Source organism: Branchiostoma belcheri, unplaced genomic scaffold (genome assembly GCF_001625305.1).
Source record: "Branchiostoma belcheri isolate BF01 breed outbred unplaced genomic scaffold, Haploidv18h27 scaffold46, whole genome shotgun sequence".
Taxonomy (NCBI): Eukaryota; Metazoa; Chordata; class Leptocardii; order Amphioxiformes; family Branchiostomatidae; genus Branchiostoma; species Branchiostoma belcheri.
Window position 1 is genome coordinate 1715138 of NW_017804087.1, and position 21567 is coordinate 1736704.

At 40.6% G+C, this 21567-nt stretch overlaps 1 protein-coding gene across 1 annotated transcript in view; it reads left to right on the plus strand.

The window, feature by feature from the left end:
- The first annotated feature begins 1262 nt into the window (after window positions 1-1262).
- LOC109478952 (calcium/calmodulin-dependent 3',5'-cyclic nucleotide phosphodiesterase 1A-like) overlaps window positions 1263-21567 on the plus strand; it is a 65869-nt gene continuing 45564 nt past the window's right edge. The window contains exon 1 of the mRNA XM_019780769.1: window positions 1263-1662. Coding sequence (XP_019636328.1) covers window positions 1581-1662 — 82 coding nt within the window. The 5' untranslated portion in view covers window positions 1263-1580. The remainder of the gene's footprint in view (window positions 1663-21567) is intronic.

The window sequence follows — 21567 nt, forward strand, 5'->3', positions numbered from 1 at the left end:
TCCACTGCAGGAAACTCATTTTTCAGTCTCATATAGATAAAAGTTAGCCTGGGTGTCAGACCTTGCCAGGGCCAGTCTACAGGCTAGCTCCATGGCTAGCCTGGGTTCCAGACTGTTGCCAGGGTAGCTCCTTGGCCCCATGGCTAGCCTGGGTTCCAGACTGTCGCTAGGGTCAGTGTACAGGCTAGCTCCTTGGTAACATGACTAGGCTGGGTGTCAGACTGTTGTCATGACCAGTATGCAGGCTAGCTCCCCGTCCTCATGGGTAGCCTGGGTGCCAGACTTTGCCAAGGTCAGTGTACAAGGTAGCTCCACGGCTCCATGGCTAGCCTGGAGGCCAGACTATTATCAGGGTCAGTATACAGGCCAGCTCCATGGCCAACATGACCCCAAGGAAATTTATCATAGACTGTCCTCAGTTAAACCTGGCGAGAGATAATAAATTAGACCATGGGATCCAACTCTGGGATCGGGGCTTGTGGCTTCCCCCGGCCGAAGAGAGTACCGTGTCGCGCCGGAGTCTGGCATTCAGACTCTTCGGGTCCGTAGAAGATCCCCGCCGTCCAGTCAACTTGGCTCCCCGGTAGATTTTGCACGACGAGATTTTAATTAATATTTCAGCACGTCAATCAAAGACCTGCAGTGCAAAACTCCTACATGGCGTACCCCTACCACGAAGCCTAGTTAGAGACAAGATATTTGATAACTCGCTCAACTAATAGAACTATGTTTTGTGTGTTTTGTTGTCTCTTAAATCATGATTTTGCATTGTGCATCATTTTCTAATTGTAAAATCATGGACCACACGAATCCATGATTTTATTAAAGCAAAACAGGGTTATCTTTATGGTTGAATTATCAAATAATCTAGATGTACTTCTATGCGCTTAAGTCCAATTTTAATCGACTGTCTCGCGTAACTTAAGGGGGAGGGGGCTAGCACTTGGCGAGCGATTTTGGATTTGTTTTGAATGAAAGATTAGGCATATGTAGTGTGGCCGGAGAGTCTCTTCCCCCTACCCGGGATAATTGGCACTGTGAAGTCCCGCGCACGTCATACCTTATCGCGGCCCGCCGCTGCACAGAGCCGGTCTCTGCGTGGTTAAAATCTCGCGGCGAGCAAAATTACTCCTCCAGAACCGAAGGTGCGTAATGCATAAAGAACGCGTGGTGGGCGACTGAACACCCCCAACGATAAAGAGCTCACGTTTCTCAGTAACGAAGACAATAGATGCGTGTTTTTTTCTTCTCGACTTCTGCACGATTTGGACTGTTTTTGACTGCAGTGTACCGCCCCACCCCTCCCCAAAGATACGATCGCCTACCGACTGGTAGAATGTAGTGCAAGGGTGGAGGGATACAGGTGTAACAGGTTGTAACAGGGCACGGTGAGGTCGCAGTGCTGTATCTCGCCGCCCGTACGTGTATACCGTAGCTCCGCTGACTACCGGAGTCCTCCGAGAGATCGGCACCGTATCGACTGTCAAATCTCCTCGGGGTTAGGCACGCGGGAAACGCCGGGACAGGGATTTGACCATATGGCTTCGTGGTGTCGGTAAATTGCTCCAAGTTTTCTTACCATGTCAGCCCAGAAGGCTGCACGGGAACTGAAGAAGTGTAAGAGTGCCACTTTCCACATTGACGGATGCAGTTATGTGATAGGTAAGTCCTTTCCCTTTTACCTTAACAAAAAGCACGGTGTCAAGTTTACACAAAGTAGAATGATACAAAAACAACGCATTCACACGTCCATTACGTTGCGTTGGGTTAGATGTCACCGTCCTAGGACAAGCCATTATGGCACGATTGGGGTTTAAGACCCGGACTATCTTCCTCACTGTTAGCGAAATTAACCCTCTTTACATACGCTTTACCGTTGTTTAGCACGCTGATAGAATATGGAACCTAGATTAAATGTGTCGTGTGACCTTGCTCGTTTGAAGGGAGACTCACACAGAAATCAGGTAATGAAAATATGGTGCGCTGGCTGGGAACAAGGTTTGGTAATATGGGGTCATAACAACGCTTCCGTGTCAGCTACATCCGTAAACAATGTTGTATCGTGCAAAACAAGTGACGTAGAAAATTATGGAGAACGCCTGCACCATATTGGTGTAAAATCACTGCGATTTTAGCGTTGTGTGGTGCGCGGCTACAGAAGCTCAGTCTTTGAAATTCATCGCGCCAGCACGTCAAAGCTTGAAGAGGGAATGCGCTGCACATATATCCTAGAAGTTCGCACGCGAACTGTGCTGGGGAAAATGTAGCGAGTTGGAGGAAAGGTCATATGGCGGACCTACGTGTTTGTTTCTCCGGTTGACTGTTGTATCATCACACGAGGGTTTCGCCGTGGAATGTCCCGTGTTTACCAAACTTAACCCACCCCCCTCTAACACCAAATCTTGCGTGAGAGTAAGGAGAGGGGGGGGGGTGTCGGCTACTCTTATCAGTTTGAAACCCACCAGGCCTCTTATAGATACGTATAACATACTCTCCAAGCAGAGGTTTTAAGGCTTTGGCGTGTTTTGATCCGGCTCCTTTTTTTTGTATTGGTATTTTTTACGCAAGCATAACAGGTGGCAAATGGCAAATGGTAACTGTCATGCAAATGGTTGTTGCCTGTCCATTTTGATACTGTCTTTGCAGCCAACAAAAATCTGCTTGCAAATTTAGTTTAAATCTGTCATACTAGAAGCAAGTAAGCAAGGACCGTACAATGTTCTGATTGTTTCGTATCTCTTTGCTAAAGACTTCCCTTGTATTTTATAACAGTACTGCAATACAGGTTTATCTGATACTATGGTTTCGCTAAAGCCTTTATATCGTCTACACAATCGGGGATCGTTCAGAAATATCAATGTGTGCAATTTTTTTTCACGTGAGGGAAAACGATATCCAGTTTGAATAAAAATGCTTGAAGTAATTGTCTGCATTTTTTAGAGTGAATACTCCCGTACGAGGGAATTGTGTATTCAATAACGGTACATTCTGAATATCACAGTGAAGCTTCATTTTGGATTTTTAATTTCTTCTCCGCCTGTTACAGACGTATAAGCTAGGATACTGGTAAGGGGGTGGTACGTTTGATATCGTAAATGGTAGGGGGAACAGTTTTTAAAGGCACTCAATGCAATATCAGGACGACAAAAACAAAAATTATTCTGGATAAGAAAATCTTATATTTACTGCAATTTCTTAGCACGTTTTCATCATTATTTCATACTTGAAACGTTTTAAATAGCCCCAAAACAAGCTAAACGAGGAGTCTTTATTTTGGGGTACCACCAATAAATAATTAGAATCAGACTATGATACAAAACAAGCAACCGTTTCCTGTCAGCAACATTACATTTTTGCCTCACAGATTTTAGTATGCTATGGGATAGGGTTGATTCAACTTACTAAATTAAAATAATGACCAGAAAATTGACTTTGAAAATCCAATTTTAATGTCCTGAAGTTATATTAAATGGATTTTATGTAGACAGAAATTTAACGAAAAACTTTATATGTAATAATGTACAGTAGCATTCTTTCTTTACTATACATCGATACCGCCAAGCAATTAAGCTTTGTCGTCAATTTCAGTTCTGTCATGACGTCATAACCAAACGGTACATGCTATCTTTCTGAAGAAGTGGTCATTTGTCACCATGTCATCATGCATTCAAGTCCCTAACCCCATAGGGACAATTTCTGTTCGAACTAAAATACCAACACAACAATAGCCTGGCTTCTAACATTGTTTAAAAAACATTTTCGTAAAGGGTCAAATTGTTTTGTTTTTTTGTACTGTTGCGTTTAAAGAAGTAAGCCGCGTTGGTACAATGCTTGAAAATAAGGTCATTATTTCAGTGCCATTGTGATAGCTTTTACCAGGCTCGAAAGAGTGAAAAATGGCCGAATGAAACTATAGCGCGAAGAGGCAAGCATCTCGAAACACACACACAAACACAGACAGACACGCCAAAAACAATACCTCCATTTTTCAAAGGTCTGTCTGGATGCAATGTTTCAACGGAAGCAAACTCTGGCAAAAGAGACTTGATTATAGATAATCAATGGTCTTGTCTTTTTCTTTCACCCCATTTGCTTGTTATCTTAACCCTATCTCTCACTCACTCACCCTATCGTCTGAATCGTTATCTCCAGCTGTTGTTATCTGTGTGTTGCTGTGACCCAATTCTGAACGTCTTATAGAGCTCTGTAGCAACAGCAGGTCGTATGGGGAGGGGGCAGTACTAGAAGGGGGAGGGGAGGGGGGAAGTGGTTTATCTACTATTGTATCCTATTGTATCAATAACAGTGATTCTACTTCTACGCCTGAATTGGTTAATAGGGTTTTGGGCCAGGCACGGTTTTGGATTCTTGTGGACTATCCAGAACAATCCCTGTGCATGATTCGTAAAGATTTAACATTAAAAGTTTTACTGGTAAAATTTGACAGCTTTGTATTACAGCTTTTTACCCTCTCTTGGGACAGATAATACACACCACTGTAAAAGAAATCACTACCATACAAATACATTACAAATACGATCCGTTAAAAACGCTATCAAAATCGATGCCTATACCCTTCGAGGGTTTTAAATTAAGATCACAAATGAGTGCAGAAGGTGATTAGTGTGGAATTTCTGCGTCCTTTTGATACAGTTTCATTAGCAAATTGCTCTTTGGTGTAATTGAAAGAGGGGCTAAATTGTATCTGGTGCTCTATGGTAATCGCATTAAGGGCCACTAATGGGTTACGGACTCTTACGTAGTACGGTTTATTTCGGTCATTAGACGTCACCGGCTCTTATCGTAAAGAGATTGTCTGTTAAGTAACAGTGTCACAAATCCTGTTGGTGCTTCAGTGTGAGGTTGTTTTACAACTGTTTTCGCGTGTATTGAATGAATGAATGTCTTTATTTCAGGTATTTCACCCATAGGAATCAACGGTACAAACATAGAAACACAAACTATACATACAGCATATTATATACATTAAAAAAAAAAGGAATTTCTGTACTGACAGTCTGACATCAGAAGACATTGTATTATGCTGTTGTCGGTTTTGTTTAGCCTATCAAGAAAGGAGTAGCATAATTTTCTGCGTCTGGCATCAAATGTGTCAGTAGTATGGTGAACAAACATAGTACTTGCACTGTACACTATAGAGTTACAATGTGAATGTCACGGCCGCTATAGGCCTTGGTCACACTCGTACGATTGTCGTGCGATCGCAAACTAAGGGTATTTTGGGATAGTCGTGCATGTATATATGTGTCAAACAAAAAAAGTTCATTTGTCTAGAATTTTACCGAAGAGACTGCATTTCGGTAAAGTTCTAGACACAGTCTGGTTGAATATCTTACGAAAATCGCAAGACGATCTTCCGACAGACGTACAATTTGAATAGACGTCTTTTCTGTGTCATTCATTTTTCCATTGCTACACAACATTACAGTGCTAGTCTTTACCCCAGACGACCGTTTAACAATGTTAACTTTGCAATAAATTATACGGAGATAAAAACGACGTGGCAATCTTAAGTAATTGGGCATAAATACCGACTTATGTTTGCAGTAGCGACCTATAAAACGATTTGCTATGTCAAGCACAGGAAGTCCAAAAGGTTAGTCTCTTAAACGTAGACGTCAAGTCTTGTTTATTTTGGTCGTACAAGGTGTTAAGTCTCGGAACTTTGTCTGAGTGGCAGTGACAGCACTAGCTAGTCGCTTACGAAACGTGGTCACAGTGATGTATTGCAGTCGTAATAACTGCTAAGATTGATTGGTAAAGGGTTAATGCCCCGCCCCGAGGTGTATATGGTGAGATAATCCCTGGTCAGGTGCGATAACCACCGAATAAACCACCAAGTGAGCGTAGCGAATGGAGCCTTCTGATTGGTCGACGCCTTCTGGCTATATGATAATATATGTTCAATTCGAGTTGATTTATGTTAGGGCCTGGTCATGTTCATCGTCGTACGATCGAAAACCGAAGGCATTTATGGTCTTAAGACATTCGTGGACTTGTCGTACAATATTCAGCTGTCTATAATATGCTAAAAGAAGGCTGCCTTACTTAGAGAATACTGTCAGCGCTTGGTTCTGTCACAGTGTGCTTGAAAATTAATTAGACGACATCAAAAACGCACGTTGGCCTGCAAAGTATGTAGCCTCGCCTAATCTGTACAACTATACTTTACAGTGTCACAATTTATGTATTTAAAGCATTCGTATCCCTTATGTCATGACACTGGACAAAGCTGGTATTATAACTACATATGTTCAAACATCTACAACCCTGTCAATCAACTAAAACCCTATCTCCACCTACTCACTTCCAATCCTAGTTGCTTAGGACAAGATGCATAAAAACCTTCAACCAGCGCCACCCAAAACAATACTCCCGTCCCTGAAGTAACAACGTAGGATGATAGTCTATATAGACAGCTAGTAAACTAAAATAGATGTAGAAGAACTAGTATACTAAGTACAAAATTGATAAGAGTATTACATGTAGGTACCACACAGTGCACAGACACGCGTACGCGCAGAATTTCATGCCATTAATACACACAGCGCAGTTAGCACGCCATAACATGTACAAATCGGTATTCCAGACCAGGGCTCCACCGAGAGTGAAATTCTCCTATCAGGAAATCGTTTTGAAATGACATTTGCCGTTACAGTTTGAATCCCGTGATGGGCCGAGTCACATGAATCGACGTGTCTGATAGGCCGTGACAGATTTTACACACATACAGTCAAGCTTGGTTTGTTTAAACACATTCACAATAATATTCAGATCTTCTTGGTCTATAATTCTATAGCTGTAGGAGTGTGGATATGATGATAAATAAAATGATGATGAAAATAATAATGATAATTATAATAAAATAAAGTATGATTGGTATACGCAAGGATTTTGACAATGGTGGATCCTATATACTAACTAAAGGACTAGCCTGCTGTTATTATGTATATACTGTCCATGTATTTTCTCACTGACGACATAGAGTAGGATATTGAAAACAGGAAATGAGCTAACCTTTTTTGGGGCCTCTCGAGGACCTTTGACCTAATTTCCTATTTTCTTGACCACAGTCATACACTAAGAAAGAATTGTATAATCTCGTATGGTACTATAGAATTCGTAGCTTGAGGCTAGAGCTGTTTTTGTTTTGTTTAGATGGGAATTTTTAAAAATAATATTATTATACGGAAACAACCAAACACACACAAACAGTACAGATAGCAAGTTTCTGCACAGTAACAATAACACCAAGACGCCATATTTAATTTACATATTTGGTAAAGAAGTAATATCGCTGAGTGAATCTATTTTACAATTTGCATCGTGCCCCAATAGCAGCCGCGACACTTGACGCAAAATTAGCCTCCTATCATGTCACCTAGGTAACCTACCAGGCAACTTTTACGTCAGTTGGTCGGTAGCCTGTTGACATGGCTTCAAATCAGAGCAGCCTTCAAAGGAAAAAAACACCATACAAGCGATACGGACGGATACAAATGAACGATAATACAGTACAACTAGTAGTAAAAGTTCCATTTGCGAGAGTGCAGCGTCCCTGTCTTTTATAACTACAAATGTATCAGAGGCAGTCAGACGAGTAAACCACTAAGAGGATGAAATAGAGGAAAGCAATAAGCGGTCCATTGGTAGAGTCTACGTAATAAGGCCACAGCAAGTAATTTTCATGGATGACATCCAGGCGCGCATTGATTTTATTTTGTTTCCAAAACAACAACAACAACAAAAAATGACCATACTGCAGATAGAACAAAGCATCTGCAAATTTAGCAAATATATACCGTAAATTGCCTATGATATAATAGGCAAACGATAATAGGCAAACGATACTATACTGTTGTCGTAGAATGCCAAAATTCAATCAATCAATTTCAAATGGAAAGAAGAGAATGAGAAGAAATACAAATGAAGAGTGCATCATTCGCCATACCATACTCTGTGTGTTAAGTCATTTGTTCAAACTTCATGATCACATAGATTTGTTTGTTTTGATTATGTTTTGTTGCCACAATTATTCTTGTTTAACAAGGCTTAAAACTAAAAGATGTAGCAATATTGTTTCTTTTTTGGCATGCTTTGTTTTTTTGCGCATTAAATTTGAAGTCTGCGAAGGATGTCATCCATGAAATTTATTTTATGTGGCCTAAGTGAGAAACCATGCTAAACGCCGAATTCTGTAATAGATTCTTCCATGCCTTATCCCTCAATTTCACGGCTATTTCTAATGATGCATTGCAACGGCACAACCACACACCATCCGTAACGTAAAAGAGGCAAAGTGGTTCCTTGATAATCTTCAAAAGACGTCATCGCTAATACAACGTATACAGCCGACCGCTCGAGTGTATACCGCGAGTTTACGGTATAATTAGATACATATATGCATGTAGCGTAGGCAATGTTGTTGTGTGCGAAAGCAGTTGCTATTTTAATTAGAATGCTAAAATACCAAGAGCAATGCAATCTTTATCGACACAACAAAAATTACAGCGACTTTGGTAAGGTTTAATACAACTATAGATGCATACAAACAAGTGGATACAAATGTATTAACCCACGTATACGTATATTGATTCATCAATATATTGAGTGTGACGTACATGTATATCACTTCTACTACTAGTTGTTTGACACGTATGTAAGGGAATATAATACATGGCATGTTTATGCCCTGAATACAAAGATAAGAGTTTTTAGATTCCTAATACAGTAGTGCAATATTGAAATATAAATGGCATTACGTGTGGTACATAGCAATTGCTGGATATGGGCTTAACCATCCGTTATTATTTAGCAAAAAGAAAAGAACAAGAAATAGGTCCGGATATTTATTTGAAAAAAAAAAAAACAGATCTAGAGATAGTCTGACTTATTTTCAAAAGTCCTAGACCTTGTCCTCACTCGCCCTAAGTAGGCACTAGTGTGTGGGTGGACTCGCTTCCTCCCAACTTGACCTTGAGGTCAATCTTTGGTCTCTGCGGTAACCAAATCTCCCCCCTTCCTGACGCTCTACTGTATCAAACTACAAACTACAAACTAAATAAGCATAAGAAACAGACAGCCTCATAGTTTTCTTTTGAAGAGATAACAGCAAAGAGACCAGTCTCTGTTATTATTTTCTATCACAACGCCGATATATCCTTTTATCTAATATGGTATCTCCTGTGTTGTTTCCATGTTCCAACCTTTGTTTCTGGAATGAAATCCATGGATGAAAAATCACAATAGACAGAGCGTTATTGCACGACAATTGGGCAAGAAATATTGAACGTTGTACAAAATAGGAGGTATAGAATCAAACTTGACATCCTAGTTACTAAAATCAGGGCTACTGTAATATCCGGCGTGGAAAATCGGGTTTCGGTATTTTCTAATAACAAAACAGTCTTTTATATATGTACCCACTTTTGTATCGTGTGAGTTATTGCATGTTAAGTTATATTCAAATCTGTCTGTAGCATTGAGTCTCTTGAAATGTGTTGTACTTGATAGCTTGTTACGCGAAACAGTGAAACATCATATCTAGAGCAATCCATGACAAACTGATTTCAGACTAAAACTGCGTTCATCAAGCTCTCTCTTGGTCCCATGCGTAAACGCCGTGCCATAAATATGATCTAGGACAAAAGGAGGGCGGTCCGCCCTTGTATTAAACATGATTATCGACTGGGTTGCGAGAGGTGACCCAAAAACTGACAGACAGACGAGATTACGTCTGTATGCTCCGGGAATTTGTGGCGGCAATATGCATCATACTCAGCTATGTCGTTACATTTTCCAGGACGAACATATCTATAGAGAGCCACATGTGAGGGTCATTAGTTTTTTGTTTGAGGAATCTGTTCTTTTTGTGACATTGAAACACAGACTTGACAGTTTGGTGATAATGTTAGAGAGATAAGTTACGGGAATTTGCGGCGGCAATATGCATTTTGCTCAGCGTTGTCGTTCCATTTTCCAGGACAAGCATATCTATAGAGGGCCAGATGCGAGGGTCATCAGAGGTTTGGGTTGAAGAATCTGCTCTTTCCGTGACATGAAACACAGATTTCACAGTTATGTGATAATGTTAGAGAGATAAGTTACGGGAATGTGCGGCGACAATATGCATCTTACTCAGCGATACCGTGCCATTTTCCAGGACAAACATATGTATAGAGGGCCACATGTGAGGGTCATTAGTTTTTTGTTTGAAGAATCTGCTCTTTGGCATAAAAACACAGATTTGACAGTTACGTGATCATGTTAGAGCGGTAAAGTTACGGGAATTTGCAGCGGCAATATACATTTGGCTCAGTGATGCCGTTCCATTTTCCAGGACAAGCATATCTATAGAGGGCCAGATGCGAGGGTCATCAGATGTTTTGGTTGAAGAATCTGCTCTGTCTGTGACATGAAACACAGATTTCACAGTTATGTGATAATGTTAGAGAAATAAGTTACGGGAGTGTGGGGTGGCAATATGCATCTTACTCAGCGATGTCGTTCCATTTTCCAGGACGAACATATCTTTAGATCTAGAGGGCCAGATGCGAGGGTCATTAGTTTTTTGTTTGAAGAATCTGCTCTTTTGTGACACCGAAACACATATTTGACAGTTTAGTGATAGTGTTAGAGAGATAAGTTACGGGAATGTGCGACGGCAACTTGCATTTTACTCAGCGATACCGTTTCATTTTCCAGGACAAGCATATCTATAGGGAGTCACATGCTCTTTTGGGGATGTGAAACACAAATTTGACAGTTTGGTGATAACATTAGGGAGGGAGACACACATTTTACTACATCAAAGAAGATGATACGTACTGTGGTGCGCAATTCCGTCGGGGTATTCCGGGAATGTCTACATTGAAAGTTTACAGTACGTGAAAGCATGAAGACTACTTGACATGGGGCCAATATATTGGGACACTGAAACAGTAACAGAAGACGAAGTTTCGGTACGCAAAAAGGTTACACAATTCCCCTTTGATATAGATATGAAATTATTACGAAATTATTTCAAACATCTCTGCACTGAACTCCTGTTGAGAGATTATACATACAGCCTACAATGGGATTCCTCGGACACAGCCACTTCTTACGATTTCGCACCGGTATGTACGCACTGCCAGCAAATTAGCTTTCGCTCAAAGCCCGGTGGCAAAATATCAAAGCATGCTCCTCTAACCATTAAGCTTAAACCTGCGATGGGCCGGAGACATTTTCATCGCGTCTTTTGTGCAGTGCCGGCGCCACAGAGGATGAGATAAGCATGTCAAAGAGGTAGCGCGTCCTTCGAGTCAGTATCTAAAGCCCCTGTCAAACATTCATGAATATGTCCTGCCGAACACTAGCCGAACTCCCCCCAACCGTGGTTAGGAGTTGGTCGGATGTGGTTGGCTAGAGTTCGGCTAATGTTTGGATACGCCAGCCAAATGTTTCAAAATGTTTCAAGCATTCGGGTGTGGACGAGAGGTTTAGCCATGGTTGGCTGGCATTCGGGAGTAGATCGTAGCGTGGTTGGCAGTGAAATTTGACTCAAATTCAACTCATATTCGTTTTAATTCGTGTGAAAAGGTGGGCGTGACTTAAACTTGTCGCATTCCTCCCGAACTTCAAACAACCATGGTCGGCTGGTGGTCGGAAAGGTTTAAAATGTGTGACAAAGATTTTTACTAAGAAGATGAGCGTGTCGGCACTTGCATGTCTAATTCGCCTTGCCTACTAGAACTTAGGATCTGTTATTAATCAATGAATTTCTGATAGCTGATAGGGCGTCTGTGTCTTAATTTTCTTTGACATATATTCTTAAGAAATGACAGTATGTGCATATGTCCGCTTGCCAAGGTCAGGAAAAAAATGCAAGGGCATTGTGCAGTACTTTACACGCGTAAGACGTTAATTGCGTTCCGAAATGTCGCTTAAGCCTGTCTGCTGCCTAATTTAGGTAATTGACTCTTTAAGCACCTATGCTTCATCTTTAAGCGTTTTCCCGATGGTGTAGATTTTTTTCCTACCGCCAGCAATTATTTAAATCGGCTCTAATTATAGTAATTACGTCAGAAATGTTTAAACTGCTTTCCAAGTCAGTAATTTGTCCCAGTAGACCTATTAGCAGATAGGCAGATAGTAAAATGTTTGGGACTGCAAGCACAAGTAAGTAAATGTGCAAAGAAAGTGTTCTACATAAGATTAGTAACTTTGTCTATGATATTTATCTGCTATAAATGAATGAATGAATGTCCTTTATTGTACGTTTATGCTCTAACAAGCTAAGTACAGGACATGTATGAAACAGGGTCAAAAATTAAAGTGATATCTTACTAAAACTACACAGACTAATATACAGCCTACACACAGGTTCACCTTCTTCTCGCTTCTTAATATAGCTTTTTAATATGATCATATTGAGCTTATGATACTTGGTCTGTGTAATTTCATAAGGTTATGATATTTTCTGTTCTATCTAGATGTCTACAATGGGAAAATACACAAATATAGAGGATATCAGCACAAAGTGACATCTTCAATGTTATCTAAATTACAAAATTGGCAAATTCTTTCCTGCAGTTTGAATGTGGTTTTGTCTTCCCTTTACAATGCATTGACGTCATGACCTATATATACATAATTTGCACATGACATCTGTTACCATTTTTAAAATTCTAGTACCATGTCCCCGAAAATAGTTTCGTCAGGTTGGTAAAATATAGGATATAAGGGTTTTCTTTAAGGTAAGCAAAGTAGGAATATTTGGTTGGGTAAAAGAAAACCCTTATAATCTAGTTCCACGTGTTATATCATATATCCTTGCCAGTGCTTGAAAATTTCTAACTCATGTGCACTTTTTCTACAGTTTGTAACTTGTCTGCAGTTCAGTAGTTGTGTCACTGCCAAAGTGCAATAAATACATATTGAGTCTTGGGTCCATGTCCTTGTATCTTGTAAATTTGTGCCAAGAGACCTCACCAGTTTCGCAGGAGAACTGACACGAGGTTGATTAAAGAAGAGTATGTACGTCACGATGCATCCAAGATGGCGGCCCTCTGACGTCACAGGGCTCCCCTGTGGGCATGCGCAGGTGCCCTGTGGAGTACGGTTACACGGCGCGGCGCTTTGATGTTAAACACGGGCTGTAATTGCAAACTGGGGAGCCTTTTTACTGCAAATCATTTACTTGATTGAGGCTATGGCATGCGCATAAAGAAGACCAATTTATCATGCAAGTGGCTGCTATACTGAGCATTGGTTGCTTCCTTGTTTCTGTCGAGTGTAGCTTGTACTTCATCATATTTACCACATTTGTGTAAGAAATGGCATAACAGATAACATATAATCACCTGAAAATGCAGATACAATGAAAAAGAAAAACTAGAGAGGTAACATTTGCAAAGCAAATGCATAATGTTTACCTTCGGACATGGTCTGCTCTGTTAATTCTTACTCAAACACATTCACATACATGCACTACTAGTATATGGTGACAGGAGCAGAGCAGACCATGAAATTGCAACATTATGTAACCAAACACCAGTCACCACGGTGACAGACGTCAACAAATCATGTCATTGGTCAGGTCATAGGTCACTGTTTGGAGAAGAAAAAGAGGAAGAAACGAGCAAAAACAATATGTTTTCCTTCGGTAAACATAATAATCACATTATCTTCACCTCATTAGATGATTATACACCAAAAATTATACAAATCCGTCAAATCATCCGTGACATACAGCTGCGAACACACAAACACGACCAAAAACAATACCTTCCCTCGGAAAGATATCTACTTCCCCGGGGGCAGTGAATAATTAAACAGACTAAAACAAAACCTCCGTACACGGAGGTAATGAATAGTCAGTAATCTCCAAGCAGATCTTTCGGTGGCTGCAAAAGACATTATGAAATCGGCCAGGCAGTATCCATTTACCAGACCATTTGCCGGCTCAGTACTCTCTCTAGATGGCAAGTTCTAACCGAAACGCATCTGCTTGTAGATTAATAAGAAGTTTATTGCAAATTCATGCCCGGGGGGCTAATTGCAGATTACAAACATAAAAGAACAATGAAGCGTAGTATAAAATAACTAAAATCTACATTATAAAAGGTAGTTGACTACAGCTATACCTATGTCTAAAACTATATCTAAGGGGTTTGACTTCTCTTTTTTAGACCATGGAAGACGTAATGTCCCACCTTTTCTAAAATTTGTGGGTTTTGGGAAGTTAAAAGAAGAATAGTTTTTTCTTTTGCTGTAAGTTTAGTAAATCGGGATAAATTGTAGAAGTTTGAATAGTTAACTCATTTCGAGCGTTGCTATGAAAGGAACAATTTGACATAAAGTGTATTTCGTCTTCCACAGCCTTTGCATTAATACATACAGCTCTGTGCTTCGAATGCTTGATACTACGTTATACAAGGCAATCATTTTGACAATCTCGTTTGAAAACATGGTTATTCACCTCGTTAAGGCTTAACAAGGACCGCCCGTTGCCCCTTGATTATTCGCGGTGCAAGCATGGACTAACAACACCGTAGAGGTCATCGAAGGAGAAGAAACGGTGCTGTACAACTGTACATGTACCTGCGTGACCAGGTAATCATGTACAACATGTCAGATCAACAGCACCAAGTGTTATTAGCGTTAGGCCACGGCAAGATAGGTTTATGGATGACATCAGCGCGCGCATTGATTTTCGCCCGATTTTGAAAAAAAATGTTGTCCTTCGACCAGATAATGCACAAATATGTCGTCTTTATTTAGTTCAGAGACCATAAGGGATCCAGCAAACTTGAAGTACAATTGCTTGCCTTTGAAGTGTTGACATGGTATATAAATACCCGTTGCAGTAGCTGCCTATGATGCTAATACAAGCCTTTTTACTACAATTTTTTCTACTTAATTGAGGTATATACACATACCTACAAGGGCAGGTAATAAGGTTGAATACAAGAATGAAAGAACGGCTGGTTACGATATTATCTTTTGTCGCCTTAAGTCATGTTTAGCAAGGTTTATGATCTCAAAGTTTAAAAAATGGAGGAATCTTTTTTGCTCACCTTGCTTTTTTTTACTCCTATTGCATTAGATTTGGAGTCTGTTGAGTATGTCCCCCATAAAATTCACTTGCTGCGGCCTCAGGTCGGTTCAGTGAACTGTAAGCTGTAATGGTTACACGAGTCTGATAACAATGTTATAATGACTTCATTGCAAAACCCATGCGCGAAGGCTAATTGTGCAAGGGGACATCAGGAATGATAAAGGTATATTGTAAACGATAAAATGAACATAACCTGAAGTGAAAATCGTATAGAGCTACTTCTAAAACAGTTATTATTACTCCTTGAAGGAGGTCAGTGACCTCCGACGGAGTATTGTGGTCAGTTGTGATTTTTGTGTTCGCAGCTGTAGTAGATCTGTTTGCTGCAGTAGTTTGTAGTTTAGCATGCCATCTGCGCGTATACGCACGTCGTTTTTTTTTACCGTAGCAGTTTTTAAAGGCCATGTATTATTTAAAAAAAAACACCCCTAGGCCTGTCTTGATGGACTTATGGAACATATACCTCACTTTTGTTATACTTAAATCACTTAATCTACGTGACTTCATCATAGTTGGTCCACCACATGCCAAAAAATAAACCGACCCATCCTGCTCATCAGACTTTGCAGTACAACCAATGAGAGCCTGTCAATTATCAGTTCGACCAATAAGAGAGTGTCTGCATGACCGTCAAATACTGCCATAGCCCCGCCCAACTTTGGCGGGGTGGGCGGGGCTATGGTCACTATACTATACACCCCTACTATAAGATTGTAGGTTGGAATTAACAGGATAATCATCTGAAGTCGCACGCGTTATTTTAGACTACAGCAGACTAATACGGAAAGGGAGCAGGTGGTTGATTCCGCTGATAATCTCCCACGTGACCGTAACAGTCTTAACCGCGTTTATAAAAATAGAGCACAACATTACTTTCACACTACTGAACTTTAGGCCACACCAATTTAATTTCGCCTCTTAATCTTTTTCTGATTTGCAAAAAAAAAAAGAAGAAAGAAGATTCTGGTTCCGAATCAACTAAAAAATGCTCATATTTTCCCCCCAACAGTTGAGGAAAGTCATTTCCTTCCTAGTTGTTACAGTTTTCCATCTATCAATGTAGTGGTTTGATTAAAAGTTCAAAATTCATTGGGACAGAAGTGTTATTTTGGGTGGCGCAACTTTATTTGGGTATGTTTATATGTTTGGGTTCCTAAGTGAGTGGGCGGAGATTGGGTTTCAATTGATTGACAGGGTCTCGATCCGGTATGCCCTGGATGTGATCGCCAGAAATGTATATAACATAAACCACAAGTAAGTTTAGATACAAATGTAAGAGTAATTATGTATTGTATTATATAATTCATGAACGCAAATATATCTACTTCACATTAGTTTCAAATCTTACATTTTGTAATGTATTATATCTTTTTCGTATTGATAAGGAAACATCAAACGGTTCAAAGAGAAATTTTCCAACTAATCAGAAGGTTGCCGTTCAATTGTGTTCAACTGTGAAAACATTCTACAGCACTTGACCTTAACCGAACCCGTGAATATAATAGAAAAGGTTGTTTGTTATTGCTGCTTTGGGCCGGCGCAGCGGTACCATCCGGTGATATTTCATAGGCAACGGCTGCAATTTGACGCCACTGTAGAAAGGTTAGCTATGCCTGCGGGGCGCGGAGTCAGCGGTGTGGAACGGCTGGGGAAATCTTACCGATTCTTCAAGCTTGACACCCCCCTCTAGTGGCTCGCCTTGAAGTTTAATACCCGCGACCCTTCTCTGACCTTACACGTGCGCTAACTCTAATAGACTGATCGTATAGCTCCGCCCACATCCGTCAAAACGTAGAACGTGGGAAAAAACATAGAAATACTACAACTATTTCCAGCTTCTTTTTCATTGGTTGAACCGTTAAATTAATTGCCATGGCATGCTGTCATTGGTTGAACTGCTAATTATGATGGACAGCTAGAATTGGTTAGGAACCCCACGAACTTTGGGCTAGATCAACATTGGTCTTTCATTGGTTGAACCTCAAATTCCCTTGCTATCATTGGCTGATTGATTTATCATGGGTAGTCAGTATCTGTCTCACATCTGTACTGTTATCCAACACCTCACCAACCGCATGTTATTGAAGAAAGACAACAATATGCAAATATCTAACGGACATGCAGACACTCTCTCATCATTGGCTGAACCGCTAATTGCCATGCTGTCATTGGCTGAACTGCTAAGTAAACTGTGATGGACAGTTAGGATCGGTCTCACGTCTGTATTCTTTCTCAACCGTTGCCTATATTTCACAAAACCCTTTTGTTATAAAATGAAGATATAAAATGAACAAACTCTCTGATTGGTCGAACCGCTAATTGTCATGCTGTTATTGGTTGATCTGCTAATTATGATGGACAGTCACGACTGTACTGTTACTCAACCGTTGCCTACACCTCACCAACCCCTCGTGTTATCACATCACGCCTTATTCATACGATGACAGAGAGGCTTAGTGGATGATATTTCAAACCATTCGGCTTGACATTTATACAAATCCCATCCTAGCTACTTCGTATCTCTTTCACGTATTGTTTCTGCAGCTGACATTTGCCTTAAGACTTATAAATAGGGACGTATCAAAACTTTGTAGATTTTATTGATCGCGTTTTGAACTAAATTAAGTTAAAGGTCAGCATGAAAATTGTAAAATTATATATAGATGGAAGAAAACACTGTGCTCGTACTCAGAAGAATTTGACTCACAGAAACGTTTGACAGAATTTTTCGGTCTTCATCACGTGGGACGTCAGCACTGGATCAAAGTTCTTTGGTAGTCGGTAACGCCCCCCGTCCCGGTTGAGAGTACTGACGTCACACGTGTGGTAAGATCACTTGTCTACTGCGCTTGGGTATGATAGACCTGTAACGTCCTGTCATTATGCCTGTCAATCTTTTCCCATCCACGTGTTGTCAACCTGCTTTTTTGCACAAATAGATGCACAAACCCACAGCTCAGCAACCAAAAACAATACTTCCGCACCTGAAAGTAAATGTTTTAAAGGCTAACACTGGCAGTGACTCTTCCAAGCTTTAGTAACGGATCGGTAGTGCGTAAAATAGGTTTAAAGTATGGATTTCCGAAGGGTCTCTTAGGGTGGGCACGCATATTCATTACCTAACGCGAATGGATTAGTGCATTGCCCTTTTACCCTTTAAAACCCCTTGTGAATTGGCACTTGGGACAAGTTGCCAATACAGCTTTGGAGTGGAAAAATCTGGATACTGTAAATGCTTTTAATTTGTGCTCGGCTTCTTGTAGGATGAAAGTTTAGATGGCTATTGTTATTTCTGAATACGGAAGTATTACTTTGAGTGGCTAAGTTGTACATGTTTGTTTCGCTGCTCGAAATAGCTTCGATTGGTGATTGGTTGTTTGGTGGGTGGGGGTGATTTTGACAGTTGATTGATAGGGAGGCCACGTCTGAAGGTGACCCAGCACGCGCCTTTGGAAGTAAGGGGGTCGGTATGTGGAGGAATTCAGGTAGTTGTGCAATATATGGTTTGATAGAAGATCCTTGTTTAAACCATACTATCCCCCACAGTAATAATACATTCACGAAAACCCCAAAACACTTCCCGAAGTTTTGTCAACTTGATGGTCTCTAAAATACTTGCCGGACTTATGAAATCTCTTATGTCTTGTTTCCAAAGTTGCAGAGGGCTAGAATTTGATTTAGAAATCATCTATCATAAAATGGTATGGCAGGGATGACGATTTTCCTACCAAGCGTTTCAAATTCACGTCGACATCACTAGGAAGATAGTGTCCTCAGAAGAAGAAGTTGCCCAGAGCTTCGACCCATATCCTTTTGGCCTGAGAGTTTATATCGACCTGTTTACACTGTAGCGAAGTCGTGTAGCGTATATTACCAAGTTACGGTGACTTTTCCCCTTGTTTTATGGTAGGCCGTGGCCTAAGGCCGAAGAAAAAATCGAGGCTAAATTACAAGTGTCAGTGAAAAATGCTTTTAAAATCGCCTGGGATGCGGACGTGAAGGCGGAACAACTGCCCGGGCTCGGCTGAATGCCCTAAAAGCATCCGGTGTCCGTTATTTCAAATGGACCAACCAAAATGCGTAAATAGCATTACACTTTACGGCGAGAGTTTGGTGATTCGTCAACTTCAAACCGTGGTTACAGTAAAGGTAGCGCCACATTTGGCACCACGGCATTGTATAACGAAGTGGAACTTGAATTTCCATTGAAACAAATATCTCTTGAATCTATACAAGTCATTTTTTTCTGAGTACTGTACTTTAACTATTTGACGCCATAAAATCTCTATCTTATCATTTTAACCCGGCAGTAAACTCAAAATGAAAAGCACAATTTCTCTCTTCAAAGTCTCTACTGGACCCTTGCTATATGTGTATGAGAAACATAAAGTGTCAAATCGACTGTTCTATACAAACAACTATATTGTTTACATGTTATTATCATATAGCCAGAAGGCGTCGACCAATCAGAAGGCTCCATTTGCCATTGGTTATCAGGCCGTAACCTCTAAAGAGGTCGGTTATTAGAATAACTGACCACTTTTTTGACGAACCATCATACAGGGGACAGGATACTAACAGCAGTGTTAAGACTTGTAGTATTTAGCTCGTTCGCTACGCTCACTTGGTGGTTTATGATTGACTTTTAAAATCCAGTTTAACTGCCTCCAAATAACGTTAGTTGCCTTTAATGTATGCAAGTTAATTCTACATATTACGTATAAAAACATAATCAACACAGGGTGATATCAATGCTAATTAAAAAAAGTAAAGAGACTACAGCGTGACATATGGAAAGATTACGCAGAGAAGTATTCAATTGCCAAGTACTATCCCTTCCGCAGCAGGTTTTTAATCATTACTTGGAACTACCGCTGAGTGCATTGAAACAACTAGTGATAGCTGAACGTACATGTACTATCCTATGCTGTACTATTAATAACAACGCCGTACGGAGATTATCTGTAATTAATCGCACACACATGTAGACGGTCTTAATCCTACTCCTACGTGTGGAATCCAACGCGATAATCTTCAGGAGATTATCTGACTACAGAACATACGTCTGTTGTGGAAAGATTGATTAGGAGATCTTCGGATACTGAGGAGACTGTGATGACATAACCTGGTAAAGGGCACCGTGGCTTGCCCGTTATCTATACGGCGTTAGGAGCTGTGCCCGCCCGCCCAGCCTCCCGATCATCACACGCTAGGGGTTTCAGTTAGCTAGAAAAGCCGGCTGACAGACAAAAGCCATGTGCCAATTGAAACAAAACAGCATTGCGAAGGATTCGCAAATTAGATACTTTTATGTCCATTTAACACTCATCGTAAGCGATATCTTATTGAAAGGGGCTCGGTTGTAGTTGCCGCAATGTACTATTTGCAATGTATCTATTTGTTTGCTTGCTTGTGTGTCAGTATATATTTTACTACAGTAGATCCACTAGAAGTGAGGGGGGATGGTATAACCGCAGACTGACAGGAAGGTCAAAATGGCTTTCAAAATGGTCTCCCAACAGGCTGGAAGAAAGTGAGGTAGAATATAAGGTCAAAATGGTTTCCTCGAAGACTGAGAGGAAATGGAATAGATACATAATAAGCGAGAAGTCCACAATAATGAATTGAAAAAAGAAATCCGCAAGATATTTCATGGAGGGATAAGATCTTTAATTTATTGTCATGTCAAGAACAAAGCTAGCAGAACCTACACCAGGAAAAGCAAGCAGAAACAAAATATTGCCGGGCGGAACACTCCAAAGTCAGCCCGTTGAGAATGGTCATCAGTCTAAGGACGACATTCACAGTAATGTTATTACATCCCCAATTCTTATCTCATCCTGTCAGAATATACGATGTATTCGATCCAGCCCTTTGTGTCGACGGTATATGAATAGAGTGCCCTTTGACGCACTGCGATAACAAATTCGATTCCACCTTTCTGCCTTTTTTGAAAAAAAAAGGTACTTTGCCCCGTCAATTTGCGTCACAGTTGGGTTTCGCATTCAGTACAGGGTCTAAATGTGGAATGCCACTATAGTGCCTACTAACATTCTTGAAAGTCTTTTGAAAATAACTCTGGAAATCTTTCAGATAATGTCCGCCATCTTTGTTTAGGTTAGAAAAGGCTGTCACGTGACCATGGGGTTAAAGGTAACACAGGTCACGTGATTGGATAAGCGTTTTGTTGTTTCCTTGAAAGATTGTGGAGACTTTTTTTGTTTCGGAAGGAACAGGTTGGGTCTAAGCTTTCCCATTTTGGTCTAAATCCGTTCAGTTTACTATATAGTTTTATTTGGCGTTAGGATATGAGTTGTGTGGTCTGCGATTCACAGGGCGGATTGATATAGCAGAAACTAAAGGTCAAAGGTAGGAATTGTCAAGCTGCTGCACTAGTTGCATCAATTGCCACCTCGTACAACGAGCTTACGACGCCCTTACGACTT